The sequence below is a fragment of the Astyanax mexicanus genome, chromosome 10 (assembly GCF_023375975.1).
Source record: "Astyanax mexicanus isolate ESR-SI-001 chromosome 10, AstMex3_surface, whole genome shotgun sequence".
Classification (NCBI taxonomy): Eukaryota; Metazoa; Chordata; class Actinopteri; order Characiformes; family Acestrorhamphidae; genus Astyanax; species Astyanax mexicanus.
The window spans coordinates 44,840,879-44,866,226 of NC_064417.1; the positions used below are offsets into that span (position 1 = coordinate 44,840,879).

The 25,348-nt window shown below is 37.3% G+C and overlaps 1 protein-coding gene across 14 annotated transcripts in view; it reads right to left on the reverse strand.

The window, feature by feature from the left end:
- The window catches only part of sorbs2b (sorbin and SH3 domain containing 2b), a 95,755-nt gene that overhangs the window by 65,109 nt on the left and 5,298 nt on the right, over positions 1-25,348 (reverse strand). For 6 of the 14 annotated variants that reach the window (XM_049484451.1, XM_022684202.2, XM_022684196.2 and 3 more), the window contains exons 1-2: positions 17,269-17,507; positions 6,495-6,658 (exon numbers count right to left, since the gene is read on the reverse strand). In XM_049484451.1, coding sequence (XP_049340408.1) covers positions 6,495-6,501 — 7 coding nt within the window. In that variant the 5' untranslated portion in view covers positions 6,502-6,658; positions 17,269-17,507. Of the gene's footprint in view, positions 1-6,494; positions 6,659-17,268; positions 17,509-25,348 lie in introns of those variants that run through there. The other 8 variants (XM_022684194.2, XM_022684195.2, XM_022684201.2 and 5 more) reach the window with 7 other exon arrangements.

The window sequence follows — 25,348 nt, forward strand, 5'->3', positions numbered from 1 at the left end:
ACCAAATGTACTCAAATCATGAAAGTAGCACTACTGGGTCCACAAAAAAACACTAGTGTAAAAACAACATAAGGCTATGCTCATGTAATGACAGTATATCCAACATGAAAGACAGTATTGTGCTTTTTTTTTAACATGTTTTTAGTATGTAACTTCATAATTTCATCATCTAAAACATATTTTAAAAGCATTTCAAGCTCACAAACAAGGTGTTGAATCCCTGATGATGCCACAGCCAACTGAAAGTGGCTGGAAGTGAACAGAAAACAGGACAAACACCCTCTACTTCTCACATCACATGATGCTGGCCAATATGAGTGTCTGTTAGCTGACATAATTTCTGTCCCCAGGAAATTAAATGTGTAAATGTGCACACAAAATGAATTAAAAACACATTTTTTTTATAAAGCATAGTGTCTTGTACATTGACCTGATTGCAAAAGTTAATATGTATTATTAAAAACATTAGGTTCCTCATTTGTTGATCTTATTTTATCTATGACCGAGGAGATCAATCTCAACACACTTTCCTGTTACCAAAATTAATGAAAATTTTCTTTACAGAAAATCAAAGGAATTAGTGGACTTGCTTTTTTTAAACATGCTTTTTAAATGTCACATTAGTTTTGGTAAAAGGACTGAGAAAAATGGAACCATCTTCAGCTTAGAAACCTTGTAAAAAAATAAGTAAGGTTGCCTGAGATTGACCAGAACATGTTTTAAATAATTAAATGTATGTTTAAATATATGTTGAAAAAAGGTAAAAGATTAAGTTTAAATTTGAAAGAGTTACAAAAGTGCAAATGACACCCATTCAATGGATTAGCCCATTAGCATTAGCAGCACTTTGAAAACGTATGTGTTAGCCTTAACCACTCCAGAAATACAGAATTGTGAAATGGGGGGCGTAACTAGCGGGTGAAAGTTAATAATGGAGGCAAGAAGTAAAAAAGGGTATAAAAATCAGAAAAACGTATAGTTCATATCTCCAAATATCTAAGGCTAAACAGACACACAGGTTAGCATAGCCATTCCACTAGCGCATACTTAGCATCAAGCTTACATTATACAGAGCTATAAAACTGAGAGGTTTGTGTAGATGGAGTTCACTGCAGAATTTACCTAATAAACATACTGCAGGTGTTACCAGACGCCAGAGGAAATAAATAAACAGCTACTTAGCAGTGAGTCCGCTACCACTTTCTCCTTTATGCAGTCTGGCAAATAAATAAATGCACTGGCATTTGCAGCCTCCAGTCCGCCTGGCCTGGCAGTAGCAATCCTCCTGGGTGTGAAAAAGGCTATGCTTAATTAGGTCTTTAACCTTTAAAAGAAAAGCTCCCTAAACAATGGTCAGCGAACACACTGACAAATATCTGATTCCTGAGAGAAAACCACAATCAAGATGTCAAGATTCACCAAATATTCAACAGCCTGGACATTCAGCAGTAAAAAATAGCTCAGAATGACTTGATTGTATTAATCATCATATTCCAAGGAATAACTGTAAGTGCTTTTTAAGTACATTATCTCTAAAACAACAAGAGTAATACTAATGATAATATACAGTAGTGAAATCCATAAATATATGGGCGTCAACACATTTCTTGCTTTTTTAATCATATACCTCTTCTAATTGAGCTAAAAATAAATAAATAAGAGGATTGTGTAACAAACCCACAGCCCTGTCATCATTAATAACCAGAAGCTCTAGCCAATGAGGCACCACTGCACCACTGGATGCACATTAATTTTGCCAGATAAAATGTAAAAAAAAAAAAAAATACAGCAGATTTTAAAGCCTAATTTTTATGACATATTTTATGACATACACAATTTCAGGTAAGCAGATTATTTATAGCACTCAGATAATACACCCCAGACTAGACTGATGCACTACAAGGTTTTTATGGTATTACTTTTATTTTTAATATTGAACTCTCTGGTTTCCATGTTGTAGGTTATAAGAGCAAGTTACCAATTATCTGTACTGTACAATTATCTGTACAAGGGAATACTGTCAAAATTATTATTTCTAGATTATAATAAGTCGATTAAGGAGTGAAAAACTAGCACTTTATTTTTAAATGTAGCTATTCAGGTAAGATGTACTGAATCAGAAATTGAAGTTCATAAAATCAACTGTTTAACAAAAAGAAAGTGTTTATTATTTAACTCATTATTTATTTATTACATCATTTGTTTAATCAAAGTAAAAAAAAAAACAGCATGATCTTCATAACAAATCCTGTTTTTACTTTGTTTAAATATATTTTTTTATCTTTGGGTATATACTATTATACATTTATAATATTTATATAGAAATAAAGGTCATATTTTCAATATAGTCCCAATTACACTTCTTAGTTAATTATTTTTGACAAAGGCAATGACAAAATCTGCATATCAGCATAGTCCATATATTGTTTAATCTCTAACAATTTTGTAAAAAGCATTTTACCTGCTATGGGTAGGAGGACACGGGTATAAGAAAAAACAGGTTGTTTCTGTTCAGTAATAATTTCTTATTCGCATTGTCTTATGACTACGCACATATTTTTTTTCTTTCTGTAAGAGACTCCTCAATAAAAAAAAAATATATATATATATAACTTTAACCAAAAAAACAACATAACTTGTTGTTTAAGACGTCATTGTTAAGATTATCCCAGGATGCATCTGTCAAGAATGCACTCTGAAAGTGGCGTAAATCCCTCCTAACTTTGAGTCACTGGTGGGATCAGCTTCAGGAAACAGCCATCAGGCACTCCTTTATTGTATAAAGTTAAAAATACCCCGGCATGGAAGCCCACCCCTTGTCGCAAAAACAGCAGCAGAGCAGTAGCCTGTCAGACTGCCTCCTGTAAGAGATCTTCATGCTGGCGGTGGTCTCCCCGTCATGATTTAAAGTGGCCTGACTTCGTTAATGGCACAGGAATGAATGGAACGCCACTCCTGGGCTTCCTGAACAATAGCTATGTGGAGGTTCAGAAGGTTGTAAGCAGACTTTCAAACAGAGTGCAATAGATTGCATGTGAAAAGCATTCTGTGGTGCTTTGTGGAGAAAAGATGTAACCAAATACAATCTATTATATTAAAAAAAAATAAAATAAAATAAAAAAAAAAAAAAAAATATATATATATATATATATATATATATATATATATATATATATATATATATATATATATATTTATATTTATATCCACTTCTCATTATCCACATCCACTCAGCACTATATTCTGTGCAAATCATTATTATTATTATTTTTTAATCACTTAGTCCTTGAGTAATGCTAATCTCAGATCAAGCTGGAGGGAAAATATTAATATATTCATACTGACAGTTTCTCACCCAAATATATATATATATATATATAAAAAGCAATTTTAATCTGGTAACAGAGAATGTAGGTCTGTCATGATAACTATTTTTCTGAATGATATATTCAGAAATAATGGTGATAAATTATATTAATGCCAATTTGTGATCATTCATTGTTATACTGATAATATAATTACATAATAATGCAATTAAACTATTTTAAAGGACAAGATACATTTAGTTAATAAACATTTGGGAAAAAAATCCTCCCATGCCATAGTCCACTCTGTATAGAGTCACTGTAATTGATGCATTATTTTAGCACAACTGGCTAAAATATGGACAAAGTTCATTCATATGTAGGCCTGTGATGATAACTATTTGTGAACAAATATGTGAACAATATCTTGTCCCAGAAATAATTGAGATAAAGGATGTTGTTGTAATTTTAAGACCATTTTCATACTGTCTTTTTTTTTATAAAAAAGGATCATTATCATTAAGAATATTTAGAAATTGGAAAAAATATATATTTTTATACACATATAATAAATAAATCCCAAATAAATAAAATGTAATATTTAACCACTGTTTTAAACTAGGTTAACATAACAGATCATTCATTTTAGTGGGCTCTATGTGATAAAAAAAACATAATGGTTGATACTGAGGTCAGCAAAATTATTAAGGTTATGTCCAGGTCTATTCACATCAAACAAACAGACAATGAAATACATTGGAACAACATCATGTCCATTCACTGTAAGTGGATAACATAATCATCGTGAAGGCCTAAGAGACAGGAATACACTCTTTACAAAAGGAGGGAGGTGTCTTCACTACAGTTACGAGTCAGATCATTCTTTTTCAGTACTTTACTGATCAGCCATAATATTAAAAACACCTGCCTAAGGTTGTGGGTTGTGTGGCAGGAACTCCACAATACCACAATACCTCTGAAGATGTCCTGTGCTGTGTGACATTAACACTTTAGCTGCAGATTTTTAGGTAGGGCCTCCATAGATTTGTCAGTGAGTTTGGACACCTTGGGTATTAACCAATGGGTGAATAGAAGGAAAAGCCACGAAACTTGGATGTAGCAGTTTACAACATGTGCCTTTAAACAGTTAAAAACACTCCTAATACACAATTGCACAATTGTTTTCTTTCAGGATTTATCTTCTTAATATTGTGATTTGACCCTAAGTTAGGCTAAAACACAATCTGTGCTGTGGTGTTAGCTGTAAAACCTGTTAGCTAATGTTGGCGAACTAAATAGCTTATATAAAGCTATATATAAGTCTAGTTCAGCTCCAAACATAATAAAAACTAAAAAGAATAAACAGAAGTTTAATTTCAGCTTTTTGTCTGTCTAAAAGCAGTCACTCTTGTCTAACGTTTTAAATGAAGCTTCAGTCAGACAGACATGAAAGTGTTCGGCTAGCTTTAGTAAAATCTTCTGATTTTTTTGCAGTGTTAAATATTTTTAATTGTCAGACTGATGGTTTAACATTATTGTATGATTTACCTAAACATGTGTAAAGTGTTCACTCTTTTTTCAGATATAATATTATTAAATTACACTTAATTAAATGGATTGGTACCCATGTAAACACACAACTTTTTGCCACGCCGGGAAATATCATATATGGCAGTAATGTTTTCATAATGGTATTGATGTATGATGATATTAAAACCCAACCCCAGCCCCCAGCTGAAACCACACTATTTTTTATTTAGTAGAATGACAGCTTGAAACTAAACTAAAGACTTAATAAAAACCTTACACTGAAATTTAAGCATTTTCACAGCTTTGGATAAAAATAAGAGACCACTTCAGTTTCTGAATCAGTTTCTCTGATTTTGCTATTTATAGGTTTATGTTTGAGTAAAATGAACATTGTTGTTTTATTATATAAACTATGGACAACATTATTTGAGCTTTTCATTTGGTGGAATAACCCTGGTATTTATTCACAGTTTTTATGCATCTTGGCATGTTCTCCTCCACCAGTCTTACACACTGCTTTTGGATAACTTTATGCCTTTACTCCTGGTGCAAAGATTCAAGCAGTTCAGTTTGGTTTAATGGCTTGTAATCATCCATCTTCCTCTTGATTTTATACCAGAGCTTTTCAATTTGATAAAATCAAAGAAACTCATCATTTTTAAGTGGTCTCTTATTTTTTTCCAGAGCTGTATATTGTAGTATAGAGCCCAGGCAATGCAAATAAGGAGCCCTTATCTACGATAACTCTAAAGATGGCATCAGATAGTAATCTTGTAAATAAATAGAAGTGGTGCTTATAAACAAGGCTGCCCTTATTACACTGTGCTTCTCACATAAATAGATTAGAAAACAAGTGTAAATAGAAACAGCCTTCAAATAGAACTGATGCTGCTACTGAAGCGCTCACACACCATTACAGCATGTTGATGTGGATGTTGTGGTGAAATAGTCTATACACTGTATACAGACCAGGATACAGGCTTCATATGATGCCAATAAAATAAGACCAAAAAGCAGTGGACATAATCTAAACCTAAAGAAGCAACATTGTGATTTTGTATTAAATACCATTGATAAAATTAGACTGGTTTAATTATAATAATATAATATATTTAAATGCAATTACACAAATAGTCTAAATAAATCAAACACAAATAAAATAAAGCTACACGGTCAACATATCGGCCCATTTACACTTATGGCTTCCCTTCGCTTAGAAAAAAACATAATGGCAGATATCAAGGTCAACAAAAATGATTGTGGTCATGTCCATATTGTCGCTGTCCAATGAAAAACTAGTATCTCCAAAACAGAAACTTTACAGGAGAGAGAAAAAAATTCTAAATTTTAATTTCAGGTAATTTTCTATTGGTCTGTTCACCAAGAAATTTTGGCACTGTGTAAGGTACAATTTGTCTGTTCAAATGATGTATTAAACTAAAAATAAAAAAATAGAGACACTTGTTTTTCATTGGATACCTGCATTATTGTACAATAAATAATTGATTATGTAAATTTCGTGACCAGCCTATTTGGTGTGGCTATACAGATAATTTTCCAATAAGTCTCTTGGTCCTCATTTTTCAAATATAAGCACTCCCCTGTAATTTCACCTGTATCTCAACCCAAACCCAGACCCCAGAGTTCTCGAGCTCTTACCCGGCATTAAGAGCGAGGCAGGCTACGCGTCAGCGCTGTCAGACATGTGTTCCACCAGGCAGCCAGCTCCACTTCCTCTCCTTCCTCTTCAGCCTCTTCAGCCTCTTCAGCCTCGGAGGACTCAGTGGCTTTCGGGGGTTAAAGCGGCAGCCCACTGCCCGTTTCTGGAAGCGAAAAGAGGGGGAGAAAGTGAGAGGCGAGCCCCCGGCTCCTGATCCCGAATTCTGCGGTTTGAGCTATTTTCAGACGCAGACATGCACGTCTGCAGGCTGGAAAGTTACTCTGCGCCTCGGGGGAAAAGTGACAAACATATACAGAGCACAGAAAGTCTTCTGTACAAGGAGGACAAACATCTGAGCTCTGCTGGACCTGAGCCATGCCTCCTGCTGGGAATGACCACACAACACTGACGCTAACTGCCACACTGTTTCCCCAAAACCAATAAAATCACACATGACATCACTGACTTCAGCAGATACAGAGACCTTTAAGAAACATGTGTACCTTTCCATTTCAAGCTTTTTCTGTGTCAGTTTCAGAGTTATGTAGAATAAAAAAAATTGTCCTGTACACTTAAAAAAAAACCTCTAATTTATTAATTTGGCGAAATATCCCAGTATTAGTTTTTTCTCAAATAATTTTTTAAGGACTTTATTTGAGGAACAATACATTGTCAGCTTTGTTCGTTACATCTGTTGTCCACAAAACGTTCAATAAAAACTTGATTATAAAAATAAAAAAAATCAAGGAACATATTGCTTCACCCAAAAAAAAATATATGTACTAAATATAATAATTACATTGAAAAAAAAACATTATTTTTATATTATTATTTTTTTTTATTATTATTACCATTCTGTTCCCCCCACCACTTTACAACTGTGTTACATTTTTTGGGGGAACTAAATAACTTAAATAGCTTACTATTTAATTTTTTTTTTTTTTACTTTTTTTTTATGTTTTTCCAATAAAAAAATAAAATAAAATGAAAACACTGTATTTTAATTTGACCTAATTATAGCATACTGTGGTTTCTATTGCAGTCACAAGTGAAAAGCCTATTAGGTTAGAACAGATTTTTTAAACTATTTCAACTCTTAAAGGCACTCTGGTCTGTACATTTTAATGCTTTCCCTGCTCCCAGCACATCTTCCTAATTCAACTAATCAGCTAATTATCAGGTTCTTTCAGAGTTCAGAGTTGCAGTGGGTGTATTAAAGACGTGTAGTAACTCTTTACACAGCAGTTATTACTGGTGTTCCATTGTACTGATAAGAGATTTGAGAGAGATTCTGTTTGCTGCAATATAATTTAAGCACATTCAAGAGAACAAAAGTTAAAAGCGTACATTTTCTGAAAAAATATATATATGTTAATTACTGTATTTAACAGGATACTTATGATTTACTTATGATTACAGATTGGGTACATTGATCTTTACATACTATTTTACTATTCATATACTTAATACATTTGATAAATAATACACATCCTTAAATTAAGATTTCTCAGTTCAGAGAGAGAGTGTGTGTGTGTGTGTGTTCATCTATTTGCTTTTGTAGAACACTGTTCAGTATTCCTGAGTGATCATGTAGAGATACAGTAACAGTGATAAAGAAACGGAAAGCTCTGTTGTGTCAGCTCGGCGTCGTGTGCTCTGCATAACGAATATGGTGTTGGCAGTTGTACCGGCCTTAAGGATTAGAGCAGCTAATTTGCATTGCCCTGGAGAGGCAAATTAATTTGTCTTCGTTGGGTTGCCGGCGTGACCTAAACATAACTGGGCCTCTTTTGACTGAAGCTTGTTGCTCGTCTGATAAATGAGAACTGTCATCAGTAACAAACGTCAGAGGCAGAAATAGAGCTCGCATCATGAAGCTCTGTACTGCTAACGTCTCCGTCAGAACGCGGCCCTTCACTGTGTTTACCTTCTCCTTATATGGATTATGTTGTGTATATGTGTGTGTGTGTGTGTGTGTGTGTGTGTGTTAATCCTTATTTAGTGAAATTGACAGGATACATTTTTCGCTGCTCAGTTTTAAGGTTAGATTTGGGTTAATGTAGTGCATGTAGTTTGTATGTAGTTTGTATGTGGTTTATGTAATACATATGTATCATGTTCTGACATATATTGTAACACAGACGAGGAGGCCGGATGCAAATGCAAGTCATATTTATTTTTAGACATAACTAAAAAGCAAACCAAAAACTGAGACAAAAAAAACACTTAAAGTAAACACTTAAAGACTATAAAACAAAAGATAAACTAGGTCTTGAGAAGCAAGGAACAAAACACTATAAAGATAAACAACCAGAACTGTAGACCAAAATAACAAACACACGGGACAAGGTCAAACAAATAAATAAACTAAAGAAAACAAACCAGAACACTGCAGACAAAAAGGCTCAAAGGCGCAAAAACACAACTAAACAAGATTCTGACAGAGAAACAGGACTAGATCAAACAAAGCACGACACAGAACAAGGAGCACATGGGGTATTATATACAGGCAAACATAAGGGACACCTGTGGGAGCTAACAAGGGGGCGGGGTTACAAATGAGACAAGAGGTTACAGCACTAATGGCTAGGGCAGGGCTAGGGCGGAGACAAGGACAAAAACACAACAATAGCACATGGCCGGGACACATGACAGGAAAACAGAGGGGCAGGAGCACAATAGACCAGGAGAGGGAGACACAACGAGACAGACACGGGCTAAACTGTAACATAACCCCCCTTCAACGGCGCCACTACCAGGGGCGCCGAGAGAGAGGGAACAGAGGAAGGGAACATAGACGGGACTAACGACCGAACAGGGGCTGAGACTGGACATGAGACTGGACACGAAACGGGGACAGGACCTGGAACGGAGACGGGACAGGGGATGGAGACTGGGACTGGACAGGGGACAGGACACAGGGCTGGACAGTAGACGGAGACTGGACAGGGGACTGAGACTGGACGAAAGACTGGACAGGGGACTGAGACTGGACGAAAGACTGGACAGGGGACTGAGACTGGACGAAAGACTGGACAGGGGACTGAGACTGGACGAAAGACTGGACAGGGGACCGAGACTTGATGAAAGACTGGACAGGGGGCTGAGACTGGACAGGGGGCTGGACGTTAGACTGGGACAGAGACTGGACTGTGGAGGAGAACATAGACTGGGCTAGGGGCTTAGACTGGACAGAGGACTTGGGCTGGACAAACTGGGTCTGGACAAGACAGGGCGATGGAACCGGGACAAATACACTTACTGGGACTGACACAAATACGGTGACAGGGATGGGAACAGAAAAACCACCGGGGACAGGAATGGGAACAAACACAGACACTGGGACCAGGACAGGGAGAGACATGGGAACAAACAAAACTTGGGGATGCCCAGGACTGGCTAAAGTCTGTGGGGTAGTTAGAGGGGCCAGCCTGGGCACAGTTCTTGGGCAGAGGTCCGGGGGCCTTGGGGCGGGCCTAGGAGCCCGTGACCTGGGAGCAGGCCTGGGGGCATACAAAGTTCTGGGAGTGGGCACAGGGTCAGAGGCGGCCGGAACCGCGGGCACAGGGTCAGAGACGGCCGGAGCCGCGGGCACAGGGTCAGAGGCGGCCGGAGCCGCGGGCAAAGAGTCAGAGGCGGCCGGAGCCGCGGGCACAGAGTCAGAGGGTACCACAAGAGTGGCAAGCACTGCTTGCACTGGAGCAAGTTCTGTAGCAGAGGCAGCAGGTGCTGGAGCTGAGGCAGCAGGTGCTGGAGCTGAGGCAGCAGGTGCTGGAGCTGAGGCAGCAGGTGCTGGAGCTGAGGCAGCAGGTGCTGGAGCTGAGGCAGCAGGTGCTGGAGCTGGAGCTGAGGCAGCAGGTGCTGGAGCTGGAGCTGAGGCAGCAGGTGCTGGAGCTGGAGCTGAGGCAGCAGGTGCTGGAGCTGAGGCTGGAGCAGCGGAAGCTGCTGGTGCTTGAGCTGGAGCTGAGGCTGGAGCAGCGGAAGCTGCTGGTGCTTGAGCTGGAGCTGAGGCTGGAGCAGCGGAAGCTGCTGGTGCTTGAGCTGGAGCTGAGGCTGGAGCAGCGGAAGCTGCTGGTGCTTGAGCTGGAGCTGAGGCTGGAGCAGCGGAAGCTGCTGGTGCTTGAGCTGGAGCTGGAGCAGCGGAAGCTGCTGGTGCTTGAGCTGGAGCTGGAGCAGCGGAAGCTGCTGGTGCTTGAGCTGGAGCTGAGGCTGGAGCAGCGGGAGCTGCTGGAGCTGGAGCTGAGGCTGGAGCAGCGGGAGCTGCTGGAGCTGGAGCTGAGGCTGGAGCAGCGGGAGCTGCTGGAGCTGGAGCTGAGGCTGGAGCAGCGGGAGCTGCTGGAGCTGGAGTTGAAGCTGGAGCTGGGGCAGCAGGTGCTCTTGAAAATCTGAGCTTCAGTAGCTCAAAGAATCCCTCCACCGTCTTTGCCTTTTCAGGCCTTTGGTCAGACACAATGTCTGCCCATTGTGAAGCCCTACCCCTCAGTAAAGTCTTGATAAAAAGTACCTTTATAAGTTCTGGAAGGGTAGGGCACAACAAATGGTCGAGGTAGAGGGAGCACTGCATGATGAAGCCCTCACAGGTCCCGTGTTCCCCATCATATTCACAGGGGGAAGACATCAATGAGGGTAATACCAGCGGCTGTCCGTCTTGAAGCGTGGAAACAAGGCTCTCCAAAAACTCCTGCTGTTCCTGCATCGCCGAATAAAGACTTGCTACATCCTCAGTTGGTCGTGCTTTATGTAACACAGACGAGGAGGCCGGATGCAAATGCAAGTCATATTTATTTTTAGACATAACTAAAAAGCAAACCAAAAACTGAGACAAAAAAAACACTTAAAGTAAACACTTAAAGACTATAAAACAAAAGATAAACTAGGTCTTGAGAAGCAAGGAACAAAACACTATAAAGATAAACAACCAGAACTGTAGACCAAAATAACAAACACACGGGACAAGGTCAAACAAATAAATAAACTAAAGAAAACAAACCAGAACACTGCAGACAAAAAGGCTCAAAGGCGCAAAAACACAACTAAACAAGATTCTGACAGAGAAACAGGACTAGATCAAACAAAGCACGACACAGAACAAGGAGCACATGGGGTATTATATACAGGCAAACATAAGGGACACCTGTGGGAGCTAACAAGGGGGCGGGGTTACAAATGAGACAAGAGGTTACAGCACTAATGGCTAGGGCAGGGCTAGGGCGGAGACAAGGACAAAAACACAACAATAGCACATGGCCGGGACACATGACAGGAAAACAGAGGGGCAGGAGCACAATAGACCAGGAGAGGGAGACACAACGAGACAGACACGGGCTAAACTGTAACATATATAAAGTATATAGAGTATAATTGCTGTCAAATCAATGTATATTGTCTTAGTTGCTATTGGCTTAGTTGTATATTGGCTTAGTTGTTATTCGTATTTGACAGCTTTTTAAAATTGCTTTTTATCTTTGCTCTTTTAAACCATTATTTTATTTTTAACTAATTAAGTTGCTTTTTTCATAGTTGTTTTAATATGTAAGGATTTGTAATTAGTTCTTGGCTACACTGTGAAAGAGGGTCTTCCCCTTTTTCCCAAAATTAAATAAAATTTGATTGATCTATGAAATGTGAAATAAAGTTAGGTAAAAGTTAGTAGAGAAAAAAAAAATTTTTCAGTCATTCTGGACAATTTATATTTAATTTAAATTTCATGATATTCATCATGAAATTAGTATAATGTACACTGAAAAAGTGAAAGAACCATGTTATTTAATTAAAGTGCATTATAGTGTTTCTCAGCCCTGGTCCAAGAGTTAACATGAAAAACACTGAAAAATTAAAAATATATATATTTCAGGAATACACTACTGCAACAAATTGAAAATTGCATTTTAATATTGCATGCAATATGACATGGCACACTCCTAACTGAGATATTAAAAAAATACAAGATGTTTATTAGATTTGTAACACAAGTCAATAATTCAGAATGATATGATACTAATAATGCACTCCCTAAATATCTATATATCCAGGATTAAAGTAAATTAAATTATACTGGGCGGAAATTTGTCTATATCTGTTTATAGTCGATATATAATGGGAAATGGGAACAGTGTGATTTTCTTTTTTGCTAAAAACAGCAAAAAAGTAGAACCCTGATGTGATAATTCGGGGTGGGTGATATGGCACAATATTTTATGGTATAATATCATTCACAAAATTCTAATATTTTTTCATTTTAAAAGAAACAAGGTGATCTTCTTATTACAATATATTTATTAAAAACTGTTAACACAACTGTTAAATAAACAGTTGGTATGGCGGTTTCAAACAGTATCATTAAAAGCCCAACGTGGGTGCATTTTTTCATTGTAAATAACCAGCAGCGGATCTGATTCCACTAGTTTAATCAGTTGTTTAGCTGTTAAACAACAGATCATATGCATATCTGCTAGGCTGCATTAAAAACATTAAAATCCCTGATACAGACAATAACCTAGATCACTAAATACTAAACAGCAACTGTGTCTGACCCTTTAAACTCTTCTCAAGCAATAATTCTCATCCTCAGTCACACATTCACAGCACTGCAGAGGAGAGGAGGCTCTAGGGAGGCTGGCCTCACTGGACCCTAGAGAAACCATCAGCCAGGAGCTCAAAGAATGTGCAGTGACTGAAGGTGTCAGCACAAACCTGAGCCAAAGAAAACCACCCGGCAAAGCTAACATCACTCATCTTCTCATACCGGGCATGACTGCAGCGTTACGCCAGGCCCAGCCTTTAAACTGATACTGATCAGGTCAGGATCCTCTGCACACCTATGTCTCTGTCCAAAAACGGTGATGCACCCGGGTGACATGAAGAAGCCAAGTTTCCCCTGCTCATACAAATTCCAGCACCACCTACAGATACGGCAAGCTGCTTTACCTTACACTCGCACCAGGGTTCCAAATCCTAACTCATATTTTACTGGAAGAGCTGGACAATATGGTAAAATATGGAAAAAAATTAAAGAGACTACTAGTTTCTCTGATTTTGCTACTTATAGGTATATGTTTGAGTAAAATGAACATTGTGGTTTTATTCCATAAACTACAGACAACATTTCTCCCAAATTCCAAATAAACATATTTTCATTTAAAGCATAAATTTGCGGAAATATAACAAAAATTATGCAGATCTTTCACATCTCAAATAATACAAAGAAAAAAGTTCATATTCATAAAGTTTTGAGAGTTCAGAAATCAATATTTGGTGGAATAACCCTGGTTTTTAAGCACAGTTTTCATGCATCTTGGCATGTTCTCCTCCACCAGTCTTACACACTGCTTTTAGATAACTTTATGCCAGCACTCCTGGTGCAAAAATTCAAGCAGCTTGGTTTGATGGTTGTGATCATGCATCTTCTTCTTGATTATTCTAGAGGTTTTCAATTTGGAAAAAAAAAATAAAACAAAAACTCAATTTTAAAGTGGTCTCTTAATTTTTATTTTTTGCTTTTTTGGAGATACATGTTTTTTCACTAGAGAGTGATACACACCAATATGAAACAAGCAGAAAAAAAACGGACTGAAGTGGGACCTCCAGCACATTATTTCAAACTCTCTTAATGGTAAAAAAAAATCAACTTTCAATCAGTTTTCCTTTTTTTTTCCTGCTAGAGCACAGACAGCTATTTGGAAATGTAATATTCTGTTGAAAGCTAAATAACTGATATAATGAGACTATTACAGCGCTTTGCTCGCTCAGCGTAAACACATTCCTTAACGTTTTCCACAATACGACCACTAATTTTTCCCTACTGGAACAAACCAATGCAAAACTGTTCAACACCCTTTTTCACTCAGGCACTGAGGTTTTATATATATTATCCTAAATGTCATAAGTGGGCTAATCACTGCAGCTATGACCCCTTTTTAATTACATATTCAGTATAAATAAGGCACTCTGCCATCTGCTTCCAATAAAACACAGATTTCAGTCTGATTCTCATTTAAATACCCACACAGAGAGCTCCAAATCCTTCACTTTAGTGTGGATTAACAGATTATCCATTTAAAAAGTGTTACACTGCAGAGGCACCGTACGTCCAGATGATCTATTAATAAAGTGCATTCTAAAGCTTAAAATAACTAAATAAATAAATACAGCCTGATGTCTGCTTATTTATGTGCAGACTGTCTGAACTACCAAAACACCTTTCACTTTCACGTGTTTATGTATTTATTTATGCTTGTTTTTAATTTTATTTAATTTAAATTATGCATTTGTGGGGATATTCAGCAATGCATTATTGCTCTGCTGTTTATTTCTTTCTCACAGTGGCTATTTTTTTATTTTGTTTATCTGTTTGTTTACTTGCATCTTCAAAGACATACACAGCTTCCCAAATAAGAAAAAAAGTCAGTAAAATTATTATGCAAATTTTGTCCAGCCCCCCTGCTGCTCTATTTAGCAAACAGCCTCTAGGAGAAGCCAGTTATTGCCATGGCTTGTGCCCAGTTTCAACAAATCATCCAAATATTAAACATATGTTAATGTAATGAGAAAATGCTCAGTGTGATTCTCACTCTAGCTCCACCATCTAAAAATCATCTTTAGGCTTTTGGAAAAAACTCACCATAGAACTGTGTTATTGTGTTTTTGTTCATGTTTTAACCCCTAAAACCCTGAATGCAATCCATAACTCATTTACATTTACATTACAGAGGTGGGTCAGTTAGTCTTGCCCAAGGACTCTTATTGGTGTAGCACAATATAGTCACCCAGATGGGGAATTGAACCTCAGTCTCCAACATGATGAGGTAACTCACTGCCAGTGGCAGGGAGTGGTGTTATCCACTGCGCCACACCAACCACCAACTCATCAGTTTAACAGACACTTAAACTGATCCCTGTGGGACTCCACAAAATACATTAAAAAAAACCACCCGGTTACCAAATCATTCACAGCTGTATCTGCATTCGGATTAATAACTGAATATGCCGGTCACTAAAACAATTATTGTGGACAATATTTTGTCAAATAAATTAATGCAATAAACAATATTATTGTCATTTTAACAGCATATCAAAGCAAGTATACCCTTTTAAAAGACAAAAAACACTTTAATTTAACATTTTAATAATAGTTTGGGAAATATACAGCTCTGGAAAAAAACAAGAGACTTATCAAGAGAAACAAGAGAATTATCTTTAATTTCACCAAATTGAAAATATATCTCAAGATGAAGATGGATGATGAAAAGCCATCAAACCAAGCTGAACTGCTTGAATTTTTGCACCAGGAGTGGCATAAAGTTTTCCAAAAGCAGTGTGTAAGACTCATGGAGGAGAACATGCCAAGATGCATGAAAAATGAGATTTAAAAACCAGGGTTATTCCACCAAATATTGATTTTTGAACTCTTAAAACTTTATGAATATTAACTTGTTTTATTTGCATTATGTGAGGTTTGAAAGCACGGCTTCTTTTCTGATATGCCAGCCATGTCTCATTTACTGCAAATAAATGCTCTAAATGACAAAATATTTTTAATGTTGTCTCTAGTTTATACAATAAAACAACAATGTTCATTTTACTCAAACATATACCTATAAATAAAAATCAGAGAAACTGATTTAATAAAGAAGTCTCTTAAATTCTTTTTTCCAGAGCTGTATATTTTTTTCTTCGCCTACTGTAGTCTATACTATATGTATAGATTCACAGTTACTTAAGCACTGATCATTGCATGACTGTCTAAAAAATGTTGTTCACTGCTATATACTATATGTAAACAAACATACAATCAAATGTAAAAGTCACACAATAGACGATTATCAAATATTACTGATGACATGTCCATTTATTGTATATTGAGAATTTGATAATGTAATTAATGTAATAGTCAGGCCTATCTAAATAAAAATAAAAATAGGATTCTAGGGGTTAATGAAGCACCGCTTCTGGATGATACAGCTTCTTTCAGAAGATGATAAAAGAGACACCCTACCACTGACTGAATCACCATCTTTCTCACTCAGTCATGTGCTAAATTGTAAATGCTGTGGTGGAGGAGGGGGGCATTATTACCTCAGCCCACTCATCTGACCTTGCAGTGGCTGGGGTGACAGTCACGGTATGGCAGTCACAGCACAGGCACAGCTCTGAGACCACCTACAGGTGGATTTTAGACTCAGGCAGGGGGGGTTTAATCATTACACACATGCATGCAGAGCCATGCAGACCTGGTCTGTGCTGCTGCCGGGCACTGACGCCTGTTTGGATGCCTATATGTTTGGAAGCCTGCGGAGCATCATCAGCAGCACCATCAACATTAGACCAGATGTGCATTGGGATTAATAACTGAATAGGTCGGTTTTGATAACAATTATTATGGACAATTTTTGTCAAATCAATTATTGCAATAACTAAAATATTTTCATTTTTAAGAGCAATAAATTAAATTGACATAATGACAACAGAACAGCATATCAAAGCAATTATATCCTTTTAAAACAACATTTTTTTAAGATATAGATTTTTTGTTTGGATGCCTATTTGTTTGGACGCCTGTGGAGCATCATCAGCATCATCATCAGCAGTAGCAGAATATCCAGCCAGATGTGCACGAGCTACTGCAGCAGCATGTTAATGCTGTAATTCTGTCGCCTAAGCAGCACACACGCACGTGCAGCCAGTACACCAACACAACAACACAGTAGACAGACATGCATGCACTGGAGAATAACGCCAACATAACTAACTAGCACACCTAGCCAGTTTACCTACCTCAGCCCGGGTACCGCAGCCGCGCGCAGCCTGTCCGTGTTTGTATCCGCTAAAGCACGAGCGCACGCACGCGCCGGTAGCTGCACGGTTCAGCGTTGCTATTGTTATTTGTATTATTCAGCGGTAGTTTCTGCAGCGCAGTTAACGCTAACCCCGGCCCTGTCCGCGTGCTCATTAGTATTCAGCGCCTGCATGTTTCCCTGCCTGCGAACACAGCCCGTGCGTGCATCAGCGCGCGCTCTTCTCCCCGCCCCCTGCGCTGCTGATTGGTCGAGAGCTGGAGCCTGGTTGTCGTGGAGACGACCAACAAAGAGCACCGATTAGGGAGGACCCGGATGAAGCAAGTGAATGCGTTTATATACAGTTCTGGAAATAAACATTGTTGTTTTATTTTATAAACTACAGACATTTCTCCCAAATTTCAAATAAAAATATTGTCATTAAGAGCATTTATTTGCAGAAAATGAGAAACGGTTGAAAAAAAGATGCAGAGCTTTCAGACCTCAAATAATGCAAAAAAAAAAAAAAGTTCATATTCATAAAGTTTTAATAATTCAGATATCAATATTTCGTGGAATAACCCTGTTTTTTATTATAGTTTTCTTGCAGCTTATCATGTTCTCCACCAGATTTACACACTGCTTTTGGAGGATAACTTTATGCCAATCCTGGTTAAAAAATTCAAGCAGTTCAGCTTGGTTTGATGGTTTGTGATCATCCATCTTCCTCTAAATTATATACCAGAGGTTTTCAATTTGGTAAAATCAAAGAAACTCATCATTTTAAGTGGTCTCTTATTTTTTTTTCCAGAGCTGTATGTATGTATGTATTTATTTAGATGTGCTCACAATTATATGTTTTTTTGGCATGTAGACAGACATTTATGTTTAGCTACTCTCTTGTCACATTAGTATACTATATAAAAGTCAACATATTTGAGGAGACTAGTGATTGGAAAAGATGGGCATTTTAATAGACACTTGTCTGATCCCTCTAAGGAAAACATATTTTATATGTTAACCAATCTTATATGCAAACTTTTATTTCTATCTAAAAAAAGCCTGGAGTTATCCCAATGGTTTCAGTATTACAGAACTCACTGGAACACTACAAAGACAGAAATGTGAAAGTGTGTGTGTGTGTGTGTGTGTGTGTGTGTGTGTGTGTGTGTGTGTGTGTGTGTGTGTGTGTGTGTGTGTGTGTGTGTGTGTTTGTGTGTAAGTGAGTGGATGAGTGAGTGAGTGAGTTAGTGAGCCGGGGCGAGCCAGTTGCTATAAATGTAGGATAGGGAGATAAGAATTTAATTAGCTGAACGTTTCAAAAGCCTCAGGAAATCATTCTTTTTCCAGATAAGCTTTAGTTAGATTGTGCAGCCGTGTCAAAATCAAAATCTAACATCATGAGATAAATGTAAATTAGTTTTCTGCCCTTGCAAAGGAAGGCAGAATTGCCTACGAAAGTTATTGATAAAAGAATTTACAGCAAATAGATGTCAGTGGCTGTATTTGTACATTTTGAAAAATTCACCAATGTCCTTGATATAATGTCAAAATATTTGTCACGTGACATGACCAGAAACATCTATCAGCAAAATGAAATTACAGAATAATAATAAATTCTAATACAGTAGCGGATTAAATATTGTGATAATAACAAACATGCCAGAAGTCATGGGACAGTAGTATGTAAACCGATTATAAAGTCCTCACACACATATCTTGGAACTGAAATATCATGGAAAAAAATACTAGTCTCATGTCATATAAAATTTGGAACATCAATGAATAAAGTCTGAATTAACTAAACTAAAGTCTTCAGTTGCGCATTGATTGCATCAGGCATGTCCCCTTGCGTGAGCACCATCTCAAACGCCACCCTTATTTCACAGAGGAGCACTTTGGGTGTTTCCGTATCTCTGCTGGAGTGGCGACGCCTGACAGACTTCCAGTCACACAGCGTCTAAATTTAAACATATCTCTAAGTGCTGATCTGCTTCGCCAACGAGAACCATAATGTGCCTTTAAGAGGCGAGACAGGGCCTGATAAGAGCACTAAGTGGAAGACAGTGGTTCATCAGAAACACTCTCTCTTCTGTCTCTGTGATGCTCACACTTAAAATTAGCTACTAAATACACAGAAAAAAGGGAACTGTACAAAACACACAACATAAATGTACATGGTCTATACAGTCCAACTTTTTTTTTTTTAACAAAAATAAATATATAAAAGGCTAGAACACTTAACTATAACTTAAAGCATGCTTTCTTTAACCCTCATCCCTCATAATATGTTTTGTTAAGTGTGTTTTACAATATCTCATTTGATATTTTTCTTATTCTAACAGCTTTTTAAAAATTATTATTATTACAATAAATAAACACACAGTGCACAGTGTCACTCATGCAAATCATCACTCCTTCTATTAGTCAAGTTATGCCATTATATTCATCATGTTTTTGCTATTTTAGACCATTTCTTCAGCTTATGATGATTTGGAAGAAGACTGCAAGTTCTTTTGATTTCATTATCCACCGTGATGGACCAAAAAAAATGACAAAAGACAAAAAAAAAGCTATTTCATACAGTATAATTATAAAAGTCTCTGTATCCCAAGTAAAAGGAACAGCATATTCTGACCATGCAGATATGAGTGTTTATCATTATCGTCGTATCTGTTATCATTAGCTGTTAGCATTGTCACCCAATATACTTGAAGACTAGATTACTAAACTAAAAGTTGAAACTATTAATAATTAGTAAGCAATTGGGATGCACCCACTGAATGCTTCCATCTGAGAATGTACCCTCAGTGCTTTTTATTATAACGATGGCATTAATTGAGATAGATAGACAGACAGACAGACAGACAGACAGCTTACATTTTAAATATTAACTATACCATATAAGATATAAATAAAAAAATGCTGAATGAAGAATATATACATAAATATATAAATACAAAAAACTAAACAAAGTGTGAAGGTAACCAGCCGTAGATATAAGGTAGTGCAGTAAAACAGAATAAATTATGTATAAGAGATATCATTTGAGCAGATATCAGCAGATACAACAAATACTAACCCTAAACCTGTGCAAGTACTGTATTTAAGTTAAATGTGAGTAGTGACCAGGAGTGAGAATGTACAGGATGTACCATAAAGAGTCAATAGTGCCAAGGAGTGCAAATGTACAGGATGAACCATAAAGTGACAAGTGTCCAGGAGTGCAACTGTAAAGGATGTACAGTAAAATGTCAATAGAGTCACAGAGTGCAGATGTACATGTTGTACAGTGTGTGATTACTGTACAGAAAAAAAAATTGGCTGTAATTTGAAACAACATATGAGACGTGTTCCTCAACTGTCCGCTCTCCTCCGGCTCCGCTGGGAGGAGTTGAAGAGTCTGATGGCTCTCGGCACGAAGGATCTCTAATAAAGTAATACTAACTTTTAACTTTAACTGCATTGTCCACTTAACTCTGCAGTGATATTCTATGGTTACAGTAATGATCTCTATCCCGTCTATCACAGCACAGCCTCCTCCATCTCTACAACTCCCACATGTGTCTCACTGGGGCCTTAAATTAACACTGTTGAACAATGATTTACAGAGCTGCTTTACATAACTAATATACCCTATGATCATTATACCATTGTACCACAAGACTCAAAAATGTATGAAATGAAATGAGTCATCAAACGGCTCTGATGTGACTTTGTGTGCATAATTCAGAATGTTCTTTTCTCCACAAACCAAGCAAAATATGTTTAGTCCACAGAATCAAAAGCTTCATTCAGCTCCAGGAGAATTGCAGGCATTCCTTCCGTGTTAATCTCGTTCACATGGAAATATAAAGATTTCTTTTTAGGGTTTATTGGAAGCACAAGCACCTGGTGGAGACAAATAGGGCGACTTTGAAGCTTGATATACTTAGGAACTATGAGGTGGAGATGTGTTGGCTAGTGCTGAACATAAATTAAGCAGGCGACTGTGGACAGTTTGTTGGTTTCTCTGTTTTAACTGACCTAATAAACCTGACAATTAGCAGGTGAGTTGAATCTGTTGTGCTTCAGCAAAGAAAAGCACAAAGCTCTGCAGGAATCCAGCCCATTTTACACATACTTCTATAAAGTACTGCCATGTGCTGATGATTGACGAGCTCAGACAGAACTGAGACTATAAGCAGCACTACATGCAGCATATTGCCATCATTTCTAATGGCCTATTTCAGAGCTATAAAAGTGAGAATGAGGATTATCTGTGTCTGATGAGCTCTGTGTCCCGAAATACCTCTCAAAGACCCCTCAGGCCCAACACAAGCAGATAAGACTCAAAGACCTACAAGTGTATGTTTGAGGTTGCCACCTACTGGTGTGTAGTATGTAATAGTAATAAAAAAAAAAATCCAACCATTCTCAAAATAAAGTCCAGAGACCCCACACCCCACCCCCCCCTCCCCCACTCAAAAAAAAAAAAAAAAAAAGTCAGGCTTATCCAACCTGTTTTTTCTTTGTATTTCATCTGGATCATATTTTTTTCCCAACATTATTTGTATTATGTTTTTAGAAAAGCTTCTAATAGTATACAGAGATAAGCATGTTCTCATATATAAAAAAAACTGGTCCTATCCTTGCAAATCAGATATTTATGAGATATCCCCCACCCCTCAAATCCATAGTTAGTCCAAAAAAGGACCCCAATTGTTCTGAAATAATGATTTTTTTTTAATGAAAATCATGCCAAATAGAGTAATATAGAGTAATATAGTACTTTATAATATAAGTAACCCTTTCCATAGGTGATGTTGTGGAGATTCCCTCAGAAGGATATTGTTAAGACTTTTTTTCATGTGATATTTTGTCATGTGATATCACTAAAAAAACACATTTGTATAAGCGTAACACATGAATTAACTGTTTGTAACAACTTTTAGATTGTATGGTGCAAGATACAGATGAAATGAAAAAGCTTTCTTTGTTAACAAATAGAAGAAAACTGTAATTTTACATTTTCTTTATGTCAAAAATACACAGAAAATCATAGAAGCTCTATTTTATTATTTACTCATTGCAACGTATTGTGGCAATGGAGTGCTCCAACAATGCTTTGAGGTCTGTTTGAGATTTGGATTTAGTTAGAAATGCAGGAACAGTTATTTTGCAAGTAAATAAAGTCAATGTTTTTAAATGTCAAAGTAAATTTTTAAAATGTTAATGATGATATTGATATTTGGAAAATATCCTGGTAGTTACATTTTATTTGAGCTTTTTATCCAATTGGGACCACTCTGTAAAAAACATAAAAAAAAAACTTTAATTGACCATTTTTTGACTTTAAAATGCAGGAAATAGGTGTATCATATGTATTACAATCAATAATCAAGATTAATCACAACAAGTCATTATTTGCTAAGTAATTTCCTACATTCAAGTAAAATAACTCCAGCATTAGTTTCTCTCTGCTTTCTCTTTCCACTGTTTGCCTGTTTGGTATTCCGTCTGCAGAAGATGCAAGCCGTAAATTTTTTAGCAGCTTGCTTCTCCTTCAGACTGGAGAACCGTTGGCTCTGGGGTCGTTTTTTGTTCTTTGCATTCATCACCTTGTTTCTCTTGTTTGGCTTCTTTCTCCAGCTCAGCCCGGTCTAACTACATTAGGCCTCATGCCAGTCATCATGTCCGCAATTCACTGGACTGCTAGAAATCTTTCAGGAGGAAGGTCAGACTCAGTAAATCTTATAAACGGACTGTAATTACGTACATTAGTTTAATGACACTTTTACAGTGGATGTAAATGGAGACAGCGTAATAGAGTCTGAAAGTATTAGCACTTTAGTCTTATCAGGACAGGGAGACTAAAATGCCTTTCAGCCTTCAGTACTACCTCTTTTCCTATAACGATAGCGGTTCTAAATATGATAAGAGTGGCCTGAATGGTTGCCAAGAAATCGTAGATATTGATAATCCTTCTGAAACACTGACTACCTGTGTGCATAGAGAGTCTGAAAGCAAGTGTATAGTGCTGCATAACTCGCATAGATACAAATACCTGACAGCATGTCAGCTGGTCAAACTTTTTTTTTTTTTTTTTTAGGGGTGGGTGGTTGCACAATCCCAGCTGGCCACAAACATGGCTGAATGTTGGTCATGATGTCAGATGACAATAATTCTACAGATGGCGAACTAATACTAATCTAATACTGGTAGGTTATTGATCACATAGAAATAAATCAGCACTTCTAAAACAATATTTTAAACTAATTTTAGTGACCTACAAGAGTGGCCAAAACCTGAGTTTTTAGTCATTTAAAAGTGCAAATAAACTATGAAAAATATTCAGAACTATTAAAACCTTCAAGACTAGGTCAAGGTCTCCACCATCACACAGAGTTTTCACTGAATTTCAGCTTACCATTCCTCCAAAACACATATGGAACAACAGCATCTATTAAAACTGCCACCAATACCATTTCATTCTACAGTTTAACAATTTTACAGTAATTACAATTACTGCAGGAAACATGTACACTTGAAATTAAGCCATAGCTGTTAAATTTAGTCATTAGTTATTAGAAACCATTAGATGGTGATAAACATGTGTGTTCATTTTGTTCATTTCTCCTGGACTTGAGTTTACAGCCTAGAGGAACACATGTTGTCCATTAAGTGTCATATTCCAATGGTGGTGTATTTCTAAACCATTTACATTTTACAACACAAGTTTATGCCAATATTGAACTTTTTTTTTTGAGGAAAAATTGCAGAGAACTATTTGTTAATGTAAACAATTGCATAATAACACAATATAGTCAATAACATATTCCAACCAAGGCCGTCAATCAATTTATTAAGTGAAACCCCACCTTCTTAGCAGGATAACTGGTAAATGATAAAGAAATAACCCATATTAGCCCACTGTCCAATTTGTTGGAATTAAGACATTGGATATAGAAGGTTCAGAGGAGAACATTTTGATAGAAAATTGACTGATTTGTGTTCATTTTAACAAGTACCACTGCTGATTGGATGATGCATATTGTCAATTTCAGACCTAAAATAAATGTCTTTAATTTATTTCTTATATTCCAATTTGTATTAATCTGTTATAAATGTGTTATAAATGTGTGTTTTTACCCCTTTCATTTATAATTCCTTATAACTTTCTTTTAAACTGTTTTTTTTTTTTGCTTTGGAACTTAAATCTTTAAGTAATACACGTTGACTATGGCATCTGTGTATAAAAGATGCTATACAAATAAACGTGCCTTGCCTTGTTAAAAAAATAGGAATATTGGTGATTGGTGTTGCGCTTTTTTTTTTTTTTACATATGATCCATTCTTATCACTCATTCATGCTAATGTTCACCTGCATTGCATCAGTCCTTTCAACAGCCTCCACTAGCTTATCAATATGTCCGACAAGATTCCTCCCATTGTCCGCTGGTGCGTACGATGAGAAAGGAACCCCTGCTCAGAGGTGTAGAAACCCATCTCACCACCACCCTGCCAGCCCCACCCCCACAGAGCCCTGATGTGCCTGATTGCTGGGGGACCCCCACAGGGATAGGTTTACCTGTGGACAGAGAAGCCTCTGTCCACTCCGTAGTGGCATTTATGCTATTCTCCCTTTGTTTCCTGCTCTCACGCCCACTTGAGGCGAAACTGGAATCTGCTGGAGTACAAAGGCTCGGGAGAGGAGTGGAGCTGATGTGGAGCCACAGGCTGGGAAAAGCAGGTCATACCTGCCCATACACCTCCACACAACGCCCACAAAGACAAACCAAGCCCCGGAGTTCACAGGAAACCAGAGCCAGTGAAATCTCCTGTAACCGAAACCGCAGAGGCTATCGAGTTGCACACCACTGCTCTAACACACACCGGTCGAGGCTCGGGCTCAGACCTGTAGCTAATGAAGTTTGTGATTTAAATACTGGAGGTGAAGAATTTGCCACAAACTTATCCTGCTTTAATGCAAAGTTTAACTGAAGAGACCACTCCAGTTTCTGAATCAGTTTCTCTGATTTTGCTTTTTATAGGTATATGTTTGAGTAAAATGAACATTGTTGTTTTATTCTATATAAACT